The following is an 18110-nucleotide window of genomic DNA, read 5'->3' on the forward strand; positions in this document are numbered from 1 at the left end:
GTGGATATTACAGTGGGGGGGGAGAGGTCTGTGGATATTACAGTGGGGGAGGCGAGGTCTGTGGATATTACAGTGGGGGAGATGTCTGTGGATATTACAGTGGGGGCTATATATGGTGATGATCCGAAAAATGTATGTGCGTTATAATTAAATTGAAATTAGTCGATTAATCGATTAAACAAAAAAAAAATCGATTAAATCGAACATGAAAATTTTAATCAGCAACAGCCCTAATATATATATATATAAAAATCTCTTAGCGTTTAAGCTCTAATAAACAAGGGCCGCTGATTCCTCTTGTAATAAATTGTATTGTCTGTCTTCATTTTGTTAAGCACTGCGCTAACTGTTGGTGCTATATAAATCCAATATAATAATAATAATATTATTGACTTACAGAATAGTAAGTAACAAAGACGTGCATAATGGTTTCTCACGAATCCTTATTTTATCTATAAATAATAATTTTTTGCTTAATTGCACACCAACAAGTGATCCTCTGCAGAGTGTGCGGCAGTGACCCCATCCATAATGTATAGGTATGGGGCTTGTGGATCAGGCGTGGGACCCAAAAATGTAAGCCCTTAGGATTCTACAGTAAAGCAACAGATTCCTCATCACAGAACTGAAAACTTCTGGCTAGTCCCAGAAACGGTTACATGTCTAAATTAATGGCATGCTTGTTAGATTGACAATATCAAACCAGATATCTGGAGGTTCCAATATTTTGACTTGCATGTCATATTCATAATTATATTGTAAATTAAATTTTTAGTAAGTTCATTAAATCAACAGTTTAAAATAAATCTCAACTTGGCAGCTAAGCACAGCCGTTTCATGGGCATCTTGGAGAAGGGTGACAGCATACTTTGTACACAGAATGCTCGCAAAAAGTTATTTAGATTGACAGCGGAGACCCAGGCCAAGCGTCGGGTAGGGTACGGAAGAAAGCGAGAAGTTAGTCTCCCACCCACTAGCCTGGACACGCGGAGAGGCCTTAACTCTGGAAGGCTGCAGGCTGACAAAACAATGATTATCATGTTACATGAATGCTTATTAAATAGCACAGTAAAGTACACCAGACAATGACATGTAAGAATATATAAAGCATTTCTGAAGTCAGTGAGCGCACAACACTGTTGGGCCCTTATGGGGCACATACTCTGCATCCAAGCAAGTCAGTATGCCGTGTTGTGTGGGAAACAGGTGCCAATAATTCATACCGCCTGATGCATTGCTATTATTAATATTCAGGTTAAAGAACAGATACAAAAGCAGCAATTTACTTAGACAAGGAAACTGGCTTAAAGCAGCATTACACGTCTCTAGCGTGTTACAATAGACTGCGCACAGCTTCAACCAATACAAGATGCATGTTTAGGGTTAATGCCAGCACTGCTTTTAAGACAGAAATTACTTTTTTGTTTACCTGGTATGAAGACTGCATGTCATCAGGATATACAAAAGAGGAAACAGTAAAATGAGTATCTCCTGGATAATGGAACATAAAAGTTCTTCCAAAATATATTGCTATGCAGGAAGCATGGCCACTGAACATAGGGAACTACTGCTATAATAATGACAGCCAATCCAATATTAGAATGCATCCAACTACTTTAATGTGGTTGTTACAGTAAAAAAAAAATTACCAATTTCATTTAACTATCGTATGGGGGAGGAAAAAAACTGCTCAAATCGCAGTCAACTATATTACACTAACACTTATCGTAATGTACTTTTTCAAATAACTCATAGGATTTATTTGATTGTAATAAAAAGCCAAATGTAACTTCCTAAAAACGACCTAAAACTTTCTGAAGATACAAACCTGACGTGATTGTAGCCGGATTAGTGCAATTGTGACAGAGAAAATTGAGTATTGTCCGTGATTTTTTTTATTTGCACCAACATAAAAATTTTCAGGACAAGCTTTCGGGGTACCATATAAGGCTGCATTCACACCTGAGCGACAAAACGCCCGATGCCGGACGCTTCTGCCGCTAGAGGGGAGAATTCCCATTGCTGTCTATGGAGATGGTTCACATCTCATAGACGCCGAACGCCTGTCGCCTGAAAAAAAGTCCCGGACCCTTTTTTTCAGGCGACAGTGGCGTTTTCCCATTGACAGCAATGGGAAGACTTCTGAAAGAAAAAAAAAAAAATGAAAGTTTCATAATCGCGGCAAAATACGCCGCTACCGCCGAACGCGCCTGTCGCTCAGGTGTGAATGGACTCTTAGATGACTGGGCGTATAAGACGACACCCTAATTTTCCAGCTAAAATGTTGGTTTTGGGATATACTCGCCCCCTTCCTATTAGTCATGCCTCGCCTCACGGTGCCACCATTACATGCCAGACTGTGCCACTACATGCCTCACTGTGCCCCATTACATGCCAGACTCACTGTGCCCCATTACATGCCAGACTCACTGTGCCCCATTACATGCCAGACTCACTGTGCCCCATTACATGCCTCACTGTGCCCCATTACATGCCAGACTCACTGTGCCCCATTACATGCCAGACTCACTGTGCCCCATTACATGCCAGACTCGCTGTTCCCTTATGACATGCCTGACTGTGTCTTGACGATCCCTTACCTTATCCTAAGACATGCAGAATCTGAGGACGAGAGGGCCTCCGTGATAGGCGGACACTAAACACAGTGGCCTGGATTCAAGAAGCAATTGCGCCTGTGTAACCATAAGTTACACAGCGCAATTGCTTACTTGCCCCGGCGTAACGAATGCTCCTGATTCAGGAACCTCGTTACGCCGACTGCAGCCTAAGATATGCGCGGCATAAGGCTCTTATGCCCGCATATCTTAGGCTGCATTCTTGCGATGGCCGCTAGGTGGCGTTCCCGTTGTGCTCAGCGTATAGTATGCAAATTGCATACTAACGCCGATTCACAACGTTGCGCGAGCCCTGCGTACGCAATTTATGTTGTTTCCGTATGGCAGTTTTCGCGCAAGGCTGCCCCTGCTATTAGCAGGGGCAGCCAATGTTACGTATACCCGTCGGTCCCGCGTCGCGAAATTTGAAAGTTATGTAGTTTGCGTAAGTGAATCGTGAATGGCGCTGGACGCCATTCACGTTCACTTTGAAGCAAATGACGTCCTTGCGACGTCATTTGCCGCAATGCACGTCGGGAAAGTTTCCCGACGGAGCATGCGCTCTACGTTCAGCGCGGGAACGCGCCTAATTCAAATGATTCCCGCCCCCTACGGGATCATTTAAATTGCGCGCGCTTACGCCGGGCATTTTGCCGGCGCGCCCACGCAATTTACAGAGCTACTGCTCCGTGAATCAAGGGCAGCGCAGTAATTTTGCGGGGGCGCAGGGCAAAATCGTTGCCCTGCGCCTCCGTAAAAATAGCGCAATTCTACCTGAATCCAGCCCAGTGTCTCCTGGGAAGCTGAGTGTTCCGCCTATCACGGAACAGAAGAAGTAGGAGGCGCGGCTTTGAAAAATGGACGGCCGCGATTCTGCATGTCTTAGGATAAGGTAAGGGATGTTAGGTTACCGGTGTATAAGACGACCCCCGACTTTTAAGAAGATTTTAAGGGGTTAAAAAGTCGTCTTATACGCCGGAAAATACGGTATGTCCCCTTCTTCAAGGTTCAGTACTGCGTGGACCTTGAAGAAAAGGACATCCCCCGAAAGCTTGTCCTGAAAAATTGTATGTTAGTGCAAATAACAAAAGTATCATGGACAGTACTCAATTTTCTCTGAAGATACAAACATAGATCATCAGTAACACTGCCAAATGGTAAACTAAAATGTGAACTTTTATCAGGACATATACCTTATGGCCAAAAGTTTGTAGACACCTGACCACACCACCCATATGAGATCGTTGGGCATTACGTTCCAATACTATGGGCAATATTATGGATCTGGCCCACTAGAACAGCCTCTGCCCTGGGAAAGTTTTCCACAGGACTTTGGAGTGTCTGTAAAAATTTTTTGATAGGTGCCGATTTTGGGCGAGAAGATCTGGCTTGCAATCAGCATTCCAGTTCTTTCCAATGGTGTGAATGAAAGTGGAGGTCAGGACTTAAAATTCTTCCACACCACTCTTCAAACCATATATCTTGATATACATACAGTCTATTTAGTTCAGCCAATAAAAGTCGGGGGGGGGGGATATATATATATCCAATACTTTTCTTTTACCATATCCTATATACACAATCCTATACCTACAGTTGATCAAGAGGAAGGCAAATAAACTCAGCAAAGCACATTACAATTCCCTTCAGCAGGGGGAAAAATCCTTTCTGAGCCCCGAGAGGCAATTGGATATTACCCGGATCAACTTTACCTATAAAATATTAGTATCCAGTTAAATTAGGTAAATTTAGGAAATAATCCAGGCCTTTTTTAAAGCAATCTACTGAGCTGGACAGAACCAGCTGTTGAGGGGGTCAATTTCACATTTTCACAGCTCTTACTGTGAAGAAACCTTTCCGTATTTGAAGGTACATCTCTTTTCCTCCAGACGTAAAGAGTGTCCTCTGAGATGACCTTAAAGTGAATAACTCAACACCAAGTTGAGAATCATTAACTACTACTCTCTGAATACAGTTTTCTATCCATTTACAAAATAATTTTTCCAAGCCTGTAGACTTTACCTTACACATTAGCTGTGTGCGGGGAACTGTGTCAAACGCTTTTGCAAAATCCAAGTATACTGGATCCACAGCCACCCCTTTGTCAGAGGTTTTATTTATCTCCCCATAAAAAAGAAAATCAGGTTTGTCTGACAACTTCTGTTTTCCATGAATCCATGCTGTCTGTTGCTTAAAATATTTTTCCCAGCAAGAACTCCTCTATGTGGTCTTTTATTAATCTCTCCAGTAATTTCCCAACTATAGAAGTTAAACTAACAGTTCTATAGTTACTTGGTAAAGACTTGGATCCTTTTTTTAATTATAGGCACCGCATTGGCCTTACGGCAATCCAGTGGTACTATTCCAGTCATTAACGAGTCCCTAACAATTAGATACAGCTGGCTTTGTGCACAGGGGCATAGTTAGGCTTAGTGCTAGTTCACACCAGATGCAGTTCTGTGTGCTTTTTTTTCTGCACAAAAGGCACGCACAGTGTGTTCCATGTATTCCAATGGCTCAAGCTCACACCATGTAGTCAGTTTCCAGTCAGTTTCTGCACCGGAAACCTACTGCACTGGTGTGAACTAGAGCCATTGGAATACATGGAAAACACTGTGCGTGCCTTTTTAGTGCAGAAAAAAAGCGCACAGAACTGGATAGATTATAAAGTGACTCGTAAAAGGACTTGAATTCCTGCAATATATGCTCGGGCATGGTTATTTTCTGGCCCGTCGAGGAGCGCACTTGTGGAATGTAGGATGCCAGCTTCTGGTCTCGCAGGGATTGTGCTAAGAGCCTACCACACTTGCTGCCTGATTCGTAGACTCTCCTGCGGGTTATCTGTAGCGCCGACTTAGCTTTAAAAATGAGTAGATCCGTGACCTGCGTACGTATCGTGTCAAGTTCCGCCTTCAATCGACCCGTCTGGGATTGTTTGTGACTAAGCTCCAGCGCCTCAAGTTTGTCAAGTAGGGAAGTCAATTGGGCAGTCCTTAGCAGTTTAAGTCATACCGCATCAAGGTCGGTGCATGGTCCGACCATGTGATGGAACCCAGGGAGACTCTTTTGACCGCCTGCAGTTGGTTATGAGGGACAAAGATATAGTCGATGCGCGAGTACGCATTGTGAGGGCGGGAGAAGAAAGTGTAATCTCGCTCCCCTGGGTGAAAAAGGCGCCAGGTGTCAATAAGCTGTGATGTGTGCAGAGCTAAGTGGATGGCCCTGCGCGCGCTCCGAGTGATCGAGGAGCGCCCCGTCGAGGTATCCTCTTCAGGAAGCAGGGAAGCGCACAGAACTGAACGGAACTGCGTCTGGTGTGAACTGGCCCTAAAACAGGAAAGGACCAAACTGGAAGTGCACAATTGTTTAAAATGGCTTTGTATGCTGTAGCACTAACAATACCCTTCACTGGAGACAGCTAAAATCAATAATTTGAAGGGGTACCCACAACCTTCTAAACATGCAGAAAGGTGATAGTCCGGGTGTCCACAAACTTTTGGCCACATAGTGTAGGCAAGTACACGGAGGGTGGAACGCTTGGGAAGATCAGAGCTACAGTGCATTTTAAGTCTGACCTGGCCTCTTGGCTGGTTTCTTGGTGGGGGTGTCCTTCTTCTTGTTAGGCACAATGGGAGAATAGGGGACCCCAGGAGTTGCACTGTTCTTTCGGAAATGTTCTTTCAGTCCCTTTATTGAACGGTCCAGTTGGCTGGAGCGAATCTGGTAGTATACATTCATGAAGTCTGCAAGGAGAAGCGGATGAATGATTAAATCATCTTCAATGAGGACAAGAGTAAAACAGAATGCAAATAGGTCATATTGCAACAATGCAGAAAAAAAAAAGAGAGATAATATAAAGTCAGAAAGCAATACAATAAAGCTGGACACCTTAAAAATGATAGAAACCACTTCTAACAGTAAAGCAGGCAACAAGGGAGATTTAAAGCTACATCAAATCTAATATTGTGTTTCTAGATGATAATAAGATTAAATGCACTTCAAGGGAAAACTCCACTTTGAGAGAACATATATAACTGTCACAAGACATTTGGCAAGGTAATCACCAACGTACCATAGTAGGCCTATCAATGGCAGATCAATAGCCCTTTAATTAACCAGTGCACTGGATAAACAGCCATCAAACCGCCAATCCACAAGTTGAGTGCTGTGTTCCGAGCGGTCATTAGACAGCACGAAGCACAGAGACACTGTACCCAGTTGAGCCGAGTGGCTGGGCACCATGTGATCGCTGTGATTGGTCATCATAGCGATCACAAGGTACTATTTACAGTGCTGGTTCCTCCCCTTCCCCTTACAACAGGGGAAGTAGAGAGAGCAGAGCTTATGAATGAGCACAGAATGAATGGATCAGCAGCTGCACATCCGTTCATTCTGTTACTGTGACAGAGTACTTTTATTTTTTTAACTGCCTGTGACGTCATCGCACATGCTTCATGCCAGCAAGTGGCGCCATGTTTTGAGCTGAGTGATTGTGGTCTACTCTTGTGAGTATATTTGCTTAAAATAAAACTCATGTCATTTTTGATACTGGGTCATGGAGTTATCTGTTTACTTTCTCTGAGCATTACTGGTCAGATGATTGTGGAGGTGGTCCACTGGAGCTCTTTGAGAGGGGTTGGAGCCATTTGGCATGATTAATTCCAGGCTGCTGTTTGTTGTCCTTTTCATAAAGCTCCTATAATTTAGAGATCTGATCACTCCATTGGGACTTCTCATTGTTTGCTATGACACTTGCAGTTTGATAAACTCTATTGAATGCTGCAATTTATTTATAGCTGAATTAATTCTATTTTGAATTGCACTATATGTTAATTTATAATTTGATGAATTTACATAGTAGGCAAGGTTGAAAAAAAAAAAAAAAAAAAAAAGACATCAAGTCCAACCTATGTGTGTGATTATTTCAGTATTACATTCACATAGTATATCCCTGTATGTTGTGGCCGTTCAGGTGCCCATCTAAGAGGAGCTGGAAGAACATTTTGCAGCTAATTTTGCAGCCAATTAGGTTAATTGGCAACAGGTCAGTAACTCAGTATAAAAAGGGCATCTTAGAGAGTCAGATCCGCGTAGCGCGGCGCATTCTTGCGTCCGGCGTAGCGTATCTCTTATACGCTACGCCGCCGTAACTTACAGTTTTTTTTTGTATCCTGAAAGAATTTCCGCCGTAAGTTACGGCTGCGTAGTGTAACTTGGGCGGCGTAAGGGCGTGCAATTCAAATGTATGTGATGGGGGCGTGTTTTATGTTAATACGTCTTGACCCGACGTAAATTAAGTTTTTTTTTTTTTTAACTGCGCATGCGCCGTCCATGGGGGTATCCCAGTGCGCATGCTCGAAATTAACCCGCAACAAGCCAATGCCTACGACGTTGACGTCATTCTACGCAAAGCCCTATTCGCGAACGACTTAACATTTTCAAAATATGACACGGGAACGACGGCCATACTTAACATAGGATACGCCTCATATAGCAGGGGTAACTATACCCCGAAAAAAGCCTAACGGAAACTACGTAAAAAAATGCGCCGTCCGGACGTATGTTCGTGGATCGCCGTATCTAGCTAATTTGCATACTTCGACGGAAATGCCACCTAGCAGGCCAGCGTAAATATGCACCTACGATCCGACGGCGTACTAAGACGTACACCTGTCGGATCAAGCCCAGATTCAGTCGTATCTTGTTTTGTGGATACAAAACACAGATACGACGGGGCATTTTAAAAATTACGCGGCGTATCCATAGATACGCCGGCGTAATTAGTTTGTGGATCTGGCCCAGAGTATCTCAGAAGTAAAGATGGGCAGAGGTGTACCAAATCTGTGAAATGCTGCTGAATCTGTGAAATCTAAAAATTAAAACAAATTCAGAATAATCTGTAACGTAATATTGCAAAGACTTTAAATATATCATCATTGACAGTACATATCATCGAAAGATTCAGAGAATCTGAAGAAATCTCTGTGATCAAGGGACAAGTCCGAAACACAATATTGGATGCCTGTGATCTTCGGTCCTCATACAGCATTGCATTAAAAACAGGCATGACTCTATGATACTTAAAAAAAAAAAAAAAACACTGTCTGTAAACACAATTTGCCATGCCATCCAAAAATGCAAGGTAAAGCTCTATCATGCAATGAAGAAGCCATATCTGGACATGATCCAAAGCCAGGGGCGGACTGACCATTCGCCCGAGGGCCCCATGCCACTAGGGGGCCCCATCAGGGTTGCCAGCTTTAGTAAAACCAGGGACAGTATGTAAAAATGTGTGTTTTTTTTACAGCTGTCCCTGAAATGTCCCTTACCCACATCCATTTGGTCTAAAAATCCCAAGATTATAGCTGCCCCGCCTCTCCAGTACCTTTTCAGTATTCTGTGTGTATGTATACTGTTTGTGTGTGTTTACTGTGTGGCCCCATAATCTCCTATTGCCTGAGGGCCCCACAATCTCCTATTGCCTGAGGGCCCCACAATCTCCTATTGCCTGGGGGCCCCATAATCTCCTATTGCCCGGGGGCCCCATGAGTGGTCAGTCCGCCCCTGTCCAAAGCTCATTAATATGGTCTGTTGCAAAGTGGAAAACTGTTCTGTGGTCTGCCGAATTTAAATTTGACATTCTTTTTGGCAACAATGGGTGCCACATCCTCTTGACTAAAGAGAAAGACCTTCCAGCTTGTTAACAGTGCTCAGTTCAAAAGTCTGCATCTCTAGTGGTATAGGGGTGCATTCATTAGCGAGTATTGAATTGAAGCAGCTTGCACATCTGTAAAAGCACCATCAATGTTGAAAGATATAGCCAGGATTTAGAGCACAATATGCTTCTATCCAGACAACGTTTTCAGAGAAGGCCTTGTATATTTTAGCAGTGCTGCACAGCATACAGTATTTATGACAAAGGCATGGCTTTGTAGTAGGAGAGTCTGGGTACTTAACTGGCCTGCCGGTAGTCCAGACCTTTCACAGAGTGAAACTAAAAATATGGCAAAGACGACCCAGGACTGCTAAGCAGTTAGAGTCCTAGATCAGGAAAGAATGGGACAACATTTCTCCCCCAAAACTCCAGCAACTGGTCTCCTCAGTTTACAGAGTGTTGTTAAAGAAGAGGGGATGCTTCACCGTGGTAAACATGGCCCTGTCCCAACCTTTTTTGAGACTTACTGCTGCCATCAATTTCAAAATGACCTTATTATTTTCTTAAAATCGTACATTTTCTCAGTTTAAACATTTTATACATTTTCTATTGTGAAAAAAATAGAGACTTGCTAATCATTGCATTCTATTTTTATGTATATTTTACACAGCATCCCAACTTTTTTTGGAATGGGGGTGGTACTATTCTGGTATTTATATTTTAACAGAAAGTAGGGGGGGAAACAGTTTTTTTTGAAAATCTGTGGTCTTTTTTCCTTTTTATAGTAAAAAAATACAGCACTTATTAAATACCACCAAAAGAAAGCGCTGTCTCAAAAAATGAAATAAATTAAATTTTTTGTATGATGTAGCATGACAGAGTAATGGTCAGTCAGACTATCACAGCACTGGAAACTGAAAAATGGTGTGGTAATGAAGGAGTATTTACAGGCTGGTATACAAGTGGTTAATTTTTTTATAGGGACACCACACCAGTTATACTCGCCCTACCAGCATTCGCTTACAGCTTCTGCCCCACTACAGTAAGCACTAAAGTCCAAGGTGTCAGCTGGTGTAGGGTGATAAGGGGATTAAAGATACCCTTCCCCAATCAAGCAACCTATGAAGAGGCTGCTAGATGAGAGCAATGTCACATGTTCCCACATACCCAGAAGTACCGGATATTGTTGCCAGCTGCAACAAAAGCAGAATTGGCATTGGAATGGTGCCAAGTTAAAGCGGTTGTATACCCTTTTTTTCACTTTTACCTACAGGTAAGCCTATAATAAGGCTTACCTGCAGGTAAAAAGAATATCTCCTAAACCTGTATGGCGCATGCGCTCTGAGTGCCCGGCAGACCCTGCCAGATCTTGCCGGAAAGAAGTCTCCCGCGCGCATGCACGGGAGTGACGACATCGCGGCTCTGGCCACTGACAGCGACGGAGCCGCGATACCCGGGAAGGCACGCCGAGGGAAAATGTCAGCTCCCTTGGCGTGTACCAAGATCACCTGCTGACGCCTCTACAAAGGTAGTGTTACTCTGCCCTAACTTGTCAAGACGAGACAAGATAGTAGTAATAGAACATGGTACAGCACTACTATGCTTTAGTCTCCAATTTCCCTGATATCCCCACTCTGGGTACACTCTCTGGGTACTGTAGCATACAAATTTGACTTTCTAACAGTATCAAGTGCCCAACCACCAATCCATGTTCTTATTGGGCAATAAGGGCAAGCTGTCAAGTCCAGCAGATTGTCTATTACCATTATGGTGCTGACAGATGTACTTTAACTGTTTGGATAGCATTTCTGAAAACCTGTGGTTTACAGTCTGTAAGCACAGTGCATCCGGAAAGTATTCACAGCACTTTTTCCACATTTTGTCATGTCACAGCCTTATTCCAAAATTAATAAAATTTATTATTTTCCTCAAAATTCTGCAAACAATACCTCATAATGACAACTTGAAAGAACTTGGTTTGAAATCTTTGCAAATTTATAAAAAAAAAGCTCAAGCTCAAATGCATTCTGTTTTCACAGATCATCCTTGAGATGTTTCTACAACTTGATTGGAGTCCACCTGTGGTAAATTCAGTTGATTGGACATGATTTAGAAAGTCTATATAAGGTCCCACAGTTAACGGTGCATGTCAGAGCACAGACCAAGCCCAAAAATTGTCTGTAGACCACTGAGACAGGATTGTATCGAGGCGCAGAACTGGGGAAGGATTAAGAAAAATGTATGCAACATTGAAGGTCCCAATGAGCACAATGGCCTCCATCATTCGTAAATGGAAGAAGTTTGGAACCACCAGGACTCTTCCTAGAGCGGGCCACTCGGCCAAATTGATTGGTCGCGGGAGAAGGGCCTTAGGCCCCGTACACACGACCGAGTTTCTCGGCAGAATTCAGCCAGAAACTCGATGGGAGCCGTATTCTGCCGAGGAAACCGGTCGTGTGTACACTTTTGGCCGAGGAAACCGACGAGAAACTCGTCGAGCCAAATAGAGAACATGTTCTCTATTACCTCGTTAGTCAATGGGGAAACTTGGCTCGCCGAGATCCTCGGCGGCTTCACAAGGAACTCGACGAGCAAAACGATGTGTTTTGCTCGTCGAGTTTCTCGGATGTGTGTATGGGGCCTCAGTCAGGGAGGTGACCAAGAACCCAATGTCACTCTGACAGATCTCCAGCATTTCTCTGTGGAGAAAAGAGTACCTTCCAGAAGAACCACCATCTCTGCAGCACTCCACCAATCAGGCCTGTATGGTAGAGTGGCCAGATGGATGCCACTTCTCAGTAAAAGGCACAGGACAGCCCGTCTGGTGTTTGCCAAAAGGCACCTGACAGACTCTCAGACCATGAGAAACAAAATTCTCTGGTCTGATAAAACAAAGATTGAACTCATTGGCCTGAATGGCAAGCATCATGTCTGGAGGAAACCAGGCACTGCTCATCATCTGGCTAATAACATCCATACAGTGAAGCATGGCGATGGCAGCATCATGCTGTACAAATGATTTTTTAGGGGCAGGAACTGGGAGACTAGTCAGGATTGAGGAAAAGATGAATGCAGCAATGTACAGAGACATCCTTGATGAAAAGGGCTCTGGACCTCAGACTAGGGCGAAGGTTCATCTTCCAACAGCACAATGACCCTAAACACACAGCCAGGATAACAAAGGAGTGGCGAAAGGACAACTCTGTGAATGTGTTTTATAGGCCCAGCCAGAGCCCAGACTTGAACCCGATTGAACATCTCTGGATAGATATGAAAATGGCTGTGCACCGACACTCCCCATCCAACCTGATGAAGCTTGAGAGGTCCTGCAAAGAACAATGGGCCAGATTCACGTAGAAATGGGCTACGCTGCGGCGGCGTAACGTATCCCATTTACGTTACACCGCCGCAAGTTTACAGCATAAGTGCCTGATTCACAAAGCACTTACCTGTAAACTTGCGGCGGCGTACCGTAAATCCGCCCGGCGCAAGCCCGCCTAATTCAAATGGGGCGGGGACCATTTAAATTAGGCGCGTTCCCGCGCCAAACGTACTGCGCATGCTCCGTCCCTAAAATTTCCCGACGTGCATTGCGCTAAATGACGTCGCAAGGACGTCATTGGTTTCGACGTTAACGTAAATGGCGTCGAGCGCCATTCACGGACGACTTACGCAAACGACGTGAAATTTAAAAATTTGACGCAGGAACGAAGGCCATACTTAACATTGGTTAGACCACCTAGAGGGCATGCTTAGTTTTACGCGACGTATCTCTATGGAAACGACGTAAATTTAGAGCGACGAGCAAAGCAGACGTTCGTGAATCGGCGTAACTAGTAATTTGCATATTCTACGCCGACCGCAATGGAATCGCCACCTAGCAGCCGGCCTAGAATTGCAGCCTAAGATCCGACGGTGTAAGTCACTTACACCTGTCGGATCTTAGGGCTATCTATGCGTAACCTGATTCTATGAATCAGGCGCATAGATACGACAATCGTATCTCAGAGATATGACGGTGTATCAGGAGATACGCCGTCGTATCTCTTTTGTGAATCTTGCCCACTGTGAGAAACTGCCCAAAAATAGGTGTGCCAAGCTTGTAGCATCATACTCAAAAATACTTGAGGCTGCAATTGGTGACAAAATGTGTTTCAACAAAGTATTGAGCAAAGGCTGTGAATCCCATGTGTACATGGGATTTTTTTTGTTTGTTTTTTTATTTTTAATAAATTTGTAAAGATTTCAACCAAACTTCTTTCATGTTGTCATTATGGGGTATTATTTGTAGAATTTTGAGGAAAAGAATGAATTGAATCCATTTTGAAATACGGCTGTAACAAACCAACATACATGTGGAAAAAGTGCAGCGCTGTGAATACTTTCTGGATGCACTATATATAAAATACACTTTGAGAAAACAACTATGGCCTATTGTAAATAATCTTGTACTATTTTATAGAACCTCAGCGATATGCACTCACCTTGGTTTCTGCCATACTCTATCAACCATTGAGAGATGCGTATGATGTCTTGTAAGATTCCTTCTGGAAGATGCTCTAGAATTCCCTCCTCTTGTCCTTCTATCTCTTCATCTGTACCAATGAGGTCCAAGATGAGAATAGGAGGGACTGGTTTGCTGTGTCTCTGAAGGAGGTTACGGAACTCAGCATCCAAGGATTCCTTTCCTCTTTCAAACAGCGACTTCTGTAAAATATGAGTAATACAAATCACTATAGAAAATGTCCAAAAATTTACTTTGTTATAAGATAGAGAACATAAACTTTAAATTGGGAGCAAAAAAAATGCTAAAAAAAAAAAAAGTCAGTATAGCAGTACAAGATTAATTTATGATCTCCATTAGCATGTCTAGTTCATTTACGCTCTGAATATTTATTTAGTTTTGAAACATAATTGTTTCTTAGCATGCGTATGATTGGTAACGTACCACTGTGTTTAACTCAGGGCTGTCCGGATTGTTATCCTGAAAATACTCCACTGCTTTCTGAATCTTAGCAATGCAGCTTAGGTATTCTTCTAGTCGTCCCGATGGTCTAAAAGATATAAAGTATGACAAGTGATTTCCATACATAATAAATAAAATAAAGAACCTACCACAAAATGAAGAGTTACACTTCTTTAAATCAGTGTTTCCCAACTCCAGTCCTCAAGGCACACCAACAGGTCATGTTTTCAGGATTTCCCTCAGATGAAACGGCTGTGGTAATTACTAAGGCAGTGAAACTGATCAAATCACCTGTGCAAAATAATGGAAAGCCTGAAAACATGACCTGTTGGTGTGCCTTGAGGACTGAAGTTGGGAAACACTGCTTTAAATGACCGACAGATTTAGGCCCCTTTTACACCTGAGCATAGCTTTTTTTTTTACCGCGATTTAAAAAGGTCAAAAGATCACCAATGTAAAAAGCAGAAAACCGCCTAAATCTGCCTAAAAAAAAAAAGGCCCAGAACTTGTTTGAGCTTCAGGCATTTTGGAGTGGAGATGTGAACCATCTCCATAGAGAATAATAGATATTTTTCCCCTTCAGCGTTTTGCAGCTTCAGGCTTCAAGGTACAAAACGCTTAGGTGTGAATGGGGTCTTAAGGTGCATACATAGCCAAACCGTTACGTTTTTTACTGCCTTTGAGATTCATCCTGGTCACCATGGCCATTGAGACTGAAAGTTATGGGGAGTTCAAACCTTTAGGCCCCTTTCACACTGGGGCAGTATGTGCGGTGGCGGTATAGCGGCGATATACCGTTGGAATTGCGGCGGTATTCGGCCGCTAGCGGTGCGGTTTTAACCCCCGCTAACGGGCGAAAAAGGGTTAATACCGCCGGCAATGCCCCTCTGCAGAGGCGCATTGCCAGTGGTATTACCGCGGTGTCCCATTGTTTTCATTGGGAAGGAGCGGTGAAGGAGCGGTATACACACCGCATCTCTCACCGCTCCAAAGATGCTGCTTGCAGGAGATTTTTTTTCTCCCGCCAGCGCATCGCCTCAGTGTGAAAGCCCTCTGACTTTCACATTGAGAATGTTGGGGCAGCAGTATTTCAGGAGTTATTTATGCGCTATTTTTAGCGCTAAAACGCCTGAAATATGCCTCGTGTGAAAGGGGCCTTACAGCCCTCATCACAGCAAGATGGTGAACCTATTATTTAGAACCCAAAACCCCCATTATGGTGACAACTATCACTTTTAAAGCTTTCCTCTTACTTCCTGTTGCGTCTCTGATAGAGTGGCTATAAATGTACTTTAAAAATCATAATAATATTCAATTGCAACACATGTGCAGCACCATGGCAATTGCGCATCAAACTGAGGCTAAGAAGGCAGCCTTCCTTGGCTGTAAAGGGTAGAAGGGTTTAATTCCACTTTAAGAATAAAGGTTATTATCTTCCATCATACAACACATTAAACCGAGGAATACTGTATATTAAATATGTAAAAGGTCAGCAACACAAAACTTCATGCCTAACTTCTGTGAAGATTTTAGGTGACAGAGTGGCCCATAAATCTGAACTGAATATGGCAAAGCTTGTCATTCAAGGAAACCACTCAGGGGGTACTTTGTATGTAAAAGTCAGTTCAGAAAAAATAATGCATGGACGTTGGGGTTTAAAAGCGATCTGTTGGAGAGAGCAGAAAATAGAGCAATTCCAGGTGAAGATTATTAAAAACAGGCTTGCAGTGGCCAAATAACCAATGCCACATGTTAACATAATGATCTGAAAAGAAAATGATCAAAACACAGGTAAAATCCGGTATACACCACCTCATGTTCGGTTGCTGGATGGCTCTGTCACATCAGACCCCTTAGTTATAAACCAAACCTTTCAGACCTTTTATGAGAACCTATATGCCGCACCGCCCCCCCCCCCCCCGGATGAGGTGGATACGTTGGGATTCTTCTAATCTCTCCAATTCCCGGTCCTGGAAGAATCACATGTTACGATCCTGGACAAACCCCTTACTGTAGAGGAGGTCACTGGGGCTATTTTTTCACTCCCTCCCAACAAAGCCCCTGGGTTGGACGGCTTACCCGCCGAGTGGTATAAAAATTATGCGGAGGACCTAGCACAGAGGCTGCACTCCTTGTTTGGGCAGGCGATGCAGGAGGGTGAGCTTCCCTCCTCCATGTGCGAGGCCCTGATAGTGGTGCTACCTAAGCCCGACAAAGATAAGCTGTTGTGTGGGTCGTATCGCCCCATATCCCTATTGAATAGTGACGTAAAGGTGCTCGCAAAAATTCTGGCCCTGAGACTGCAGAAGGTTATTCTTCACCTTATTCACAGGGACCAGGCAGGGTTCATGCCTGGGAGGAGTACGTACGATAACATCCGACGTCTCTACTTGCATATTCACAGGGCAGAGGCCCTTAAAAGAGGGGGCCTGGTGCTGTCTCTAGACGTGTTGAAGGCCTTTGACACGGTAAACTGGTCCTTCCTGTGGGAGGCCATGCTTCGGATGGGCTTTAGTGCCCAATTTATTTGGTGGTTCCGTTTGCTCTACACCAACCCTAGAGCCAGGGTGTGCACTAACAAAGATGTATCTGCTGTTTTCACTTTACAGAGGGGCACCAGGCAGGGCTGCCCGCTTTCGCCGCTCCTGTTCGCTCTGGCCATTGAGCCACTGGCTCTGGCGGTGCGGCAGACGGCGGAGGTGGGTGGCATCTGTTATGGCCCCCTCTCAGAGAAGATCTCTCTCTACGCAGATGATGCCCTAATTTATCTGGATGGCACGGAGCGGTCCTTTGTATCCCTGAGGAGCGTGGTGGAGGAGTTCGGAAAGGTCTCTGGGCTGAGGGTGGGTTGGGAGAAGTCGGTGGCATTCCCTATAGGTCCTACACTTGACTACTCTTACCTCTCTAGGTCTAAACTCTCCATTCAACCTACTTTTAAATATTTGGGGATTCAAATTAATGCAGACCTGGCTTCTTTTGAAACTCTTAACGTTACCCCAATCATGTCACATATGGAGACCAGGCTTAAAACTTGGGCTTCTCTGCCACTTAATCTCATAGGCCGTATAAATATCTTTAAGATGATTTACCTACCCAAATTTTTGTATGTGTTCCGGGCATCCCCAATTTTTTTATTGAAAAAACTTTTTAAAAAGCTTAACTCGCTCCTGTTCACTTTTCTGTGGCAGGGGACAAGCCCACGGATTGCTAGGGCCTCTCTCCAGGCCGCTAAGCTGGATGGGGGTTTGGCATGTCCCAACTTGAGACAGTACTTTATAGCGTCTCAGCTCACATATGTCTATGACTGGTTCCTGGAGGCCTCTCCGTCCTGTTCCACCGCTCTACTGACTGATCTGGTGGGCTCCAGGGACTCGCTGGTTGATGGCCTACTTAGGTCAAGAGCCGGACGATGCTCCCGGGACTCCGATAGAGGTTAGCTGGTTGGCCTGGCATGAGGGTAATGGGGTGCTTACTGATGCGGGCAGGGTGTCTCCTAGGGCTCCCCTATGGCAGAATTCGAACTTCCCTGAGCTCCTGGGCCACCCAGACTCTGGGTGGTGGACCCAATTTGTTCAGGACAAGTTTATTTCATTTGAGGAATTGAAGGTACGCAGTGGGATAACGGATAGAGCTCTATTCAGGTATATGTCACTCCGCCACGCAATACGGTCTCAATTTGAGGGTCTGACCCAGGAGCTCACGGAATCGCCTCTAGAGGCACTCATGTCTTACTCAGATTTGGGGAAGCTGGTTACAACATTTTACTCTCGCCTTCAGTCGACAGGGGTCAAACCCTTCCTGAATGCTCAGCGGAAATGGGAGGTGGATATTCCGGGGCTGTCCGAGGAGGGGTGGGAGGAGGCCTCGGAGGTTT

The 18110-nt window shown here is 44.2% G+C and overlaps 1 protein-coding gene across 11 annotated transcripts in view; it reads right to left on the minus strand.

Annotated features, from left to right (window-relative positions):
* The window catches only part of LOC120918448 (exocyst complex component 7-like), a 93974-nt gene that overhangs the window by 66201 nt on the left and 9663 nt on the right, over positions 1-18110 (minus strand). For 6 of the 11 annotated variants that reach the window (XM_040330024.1, XM_040330020.1, XM_040330022.1 and 3 more), the window contains exons 4-6: positions 14219-14324; positions 13755-13977; positions 6191-6358 (exon numbers count right to left, since the gene is read on the minus strand). In XM_040330024.1, the coding sequence (XP_040185958.1) occupies positions 6191-6358; positions 13755-13977; positions 14219-14324 (497 nt within the window). Of the gene's footprint in view, positions 1-1429; positions 1442-6190; positions 6359-13754; positions 13978-14218; positions 14325-18110 lie in introns of all 11 variants that reach the window. The other 5 variants (XM_040330023.1, XM_040330019.1, XM_040330021.1 and 2 more) reach the window with 1 other exon arrangement.

Source organism: Rana temporaria, chromosome 12 (assembly GCF_905171775.1).
Source record: "Rana temporaria chromosome 12, aRanTem1.1, whole genome shotgun sequence".
NCBI classification, from domain to species: Eukaryota; Metazoa; Chordata; class Amphibia; order Anura; family Ranidae; genus Rana; species Rana temporaria.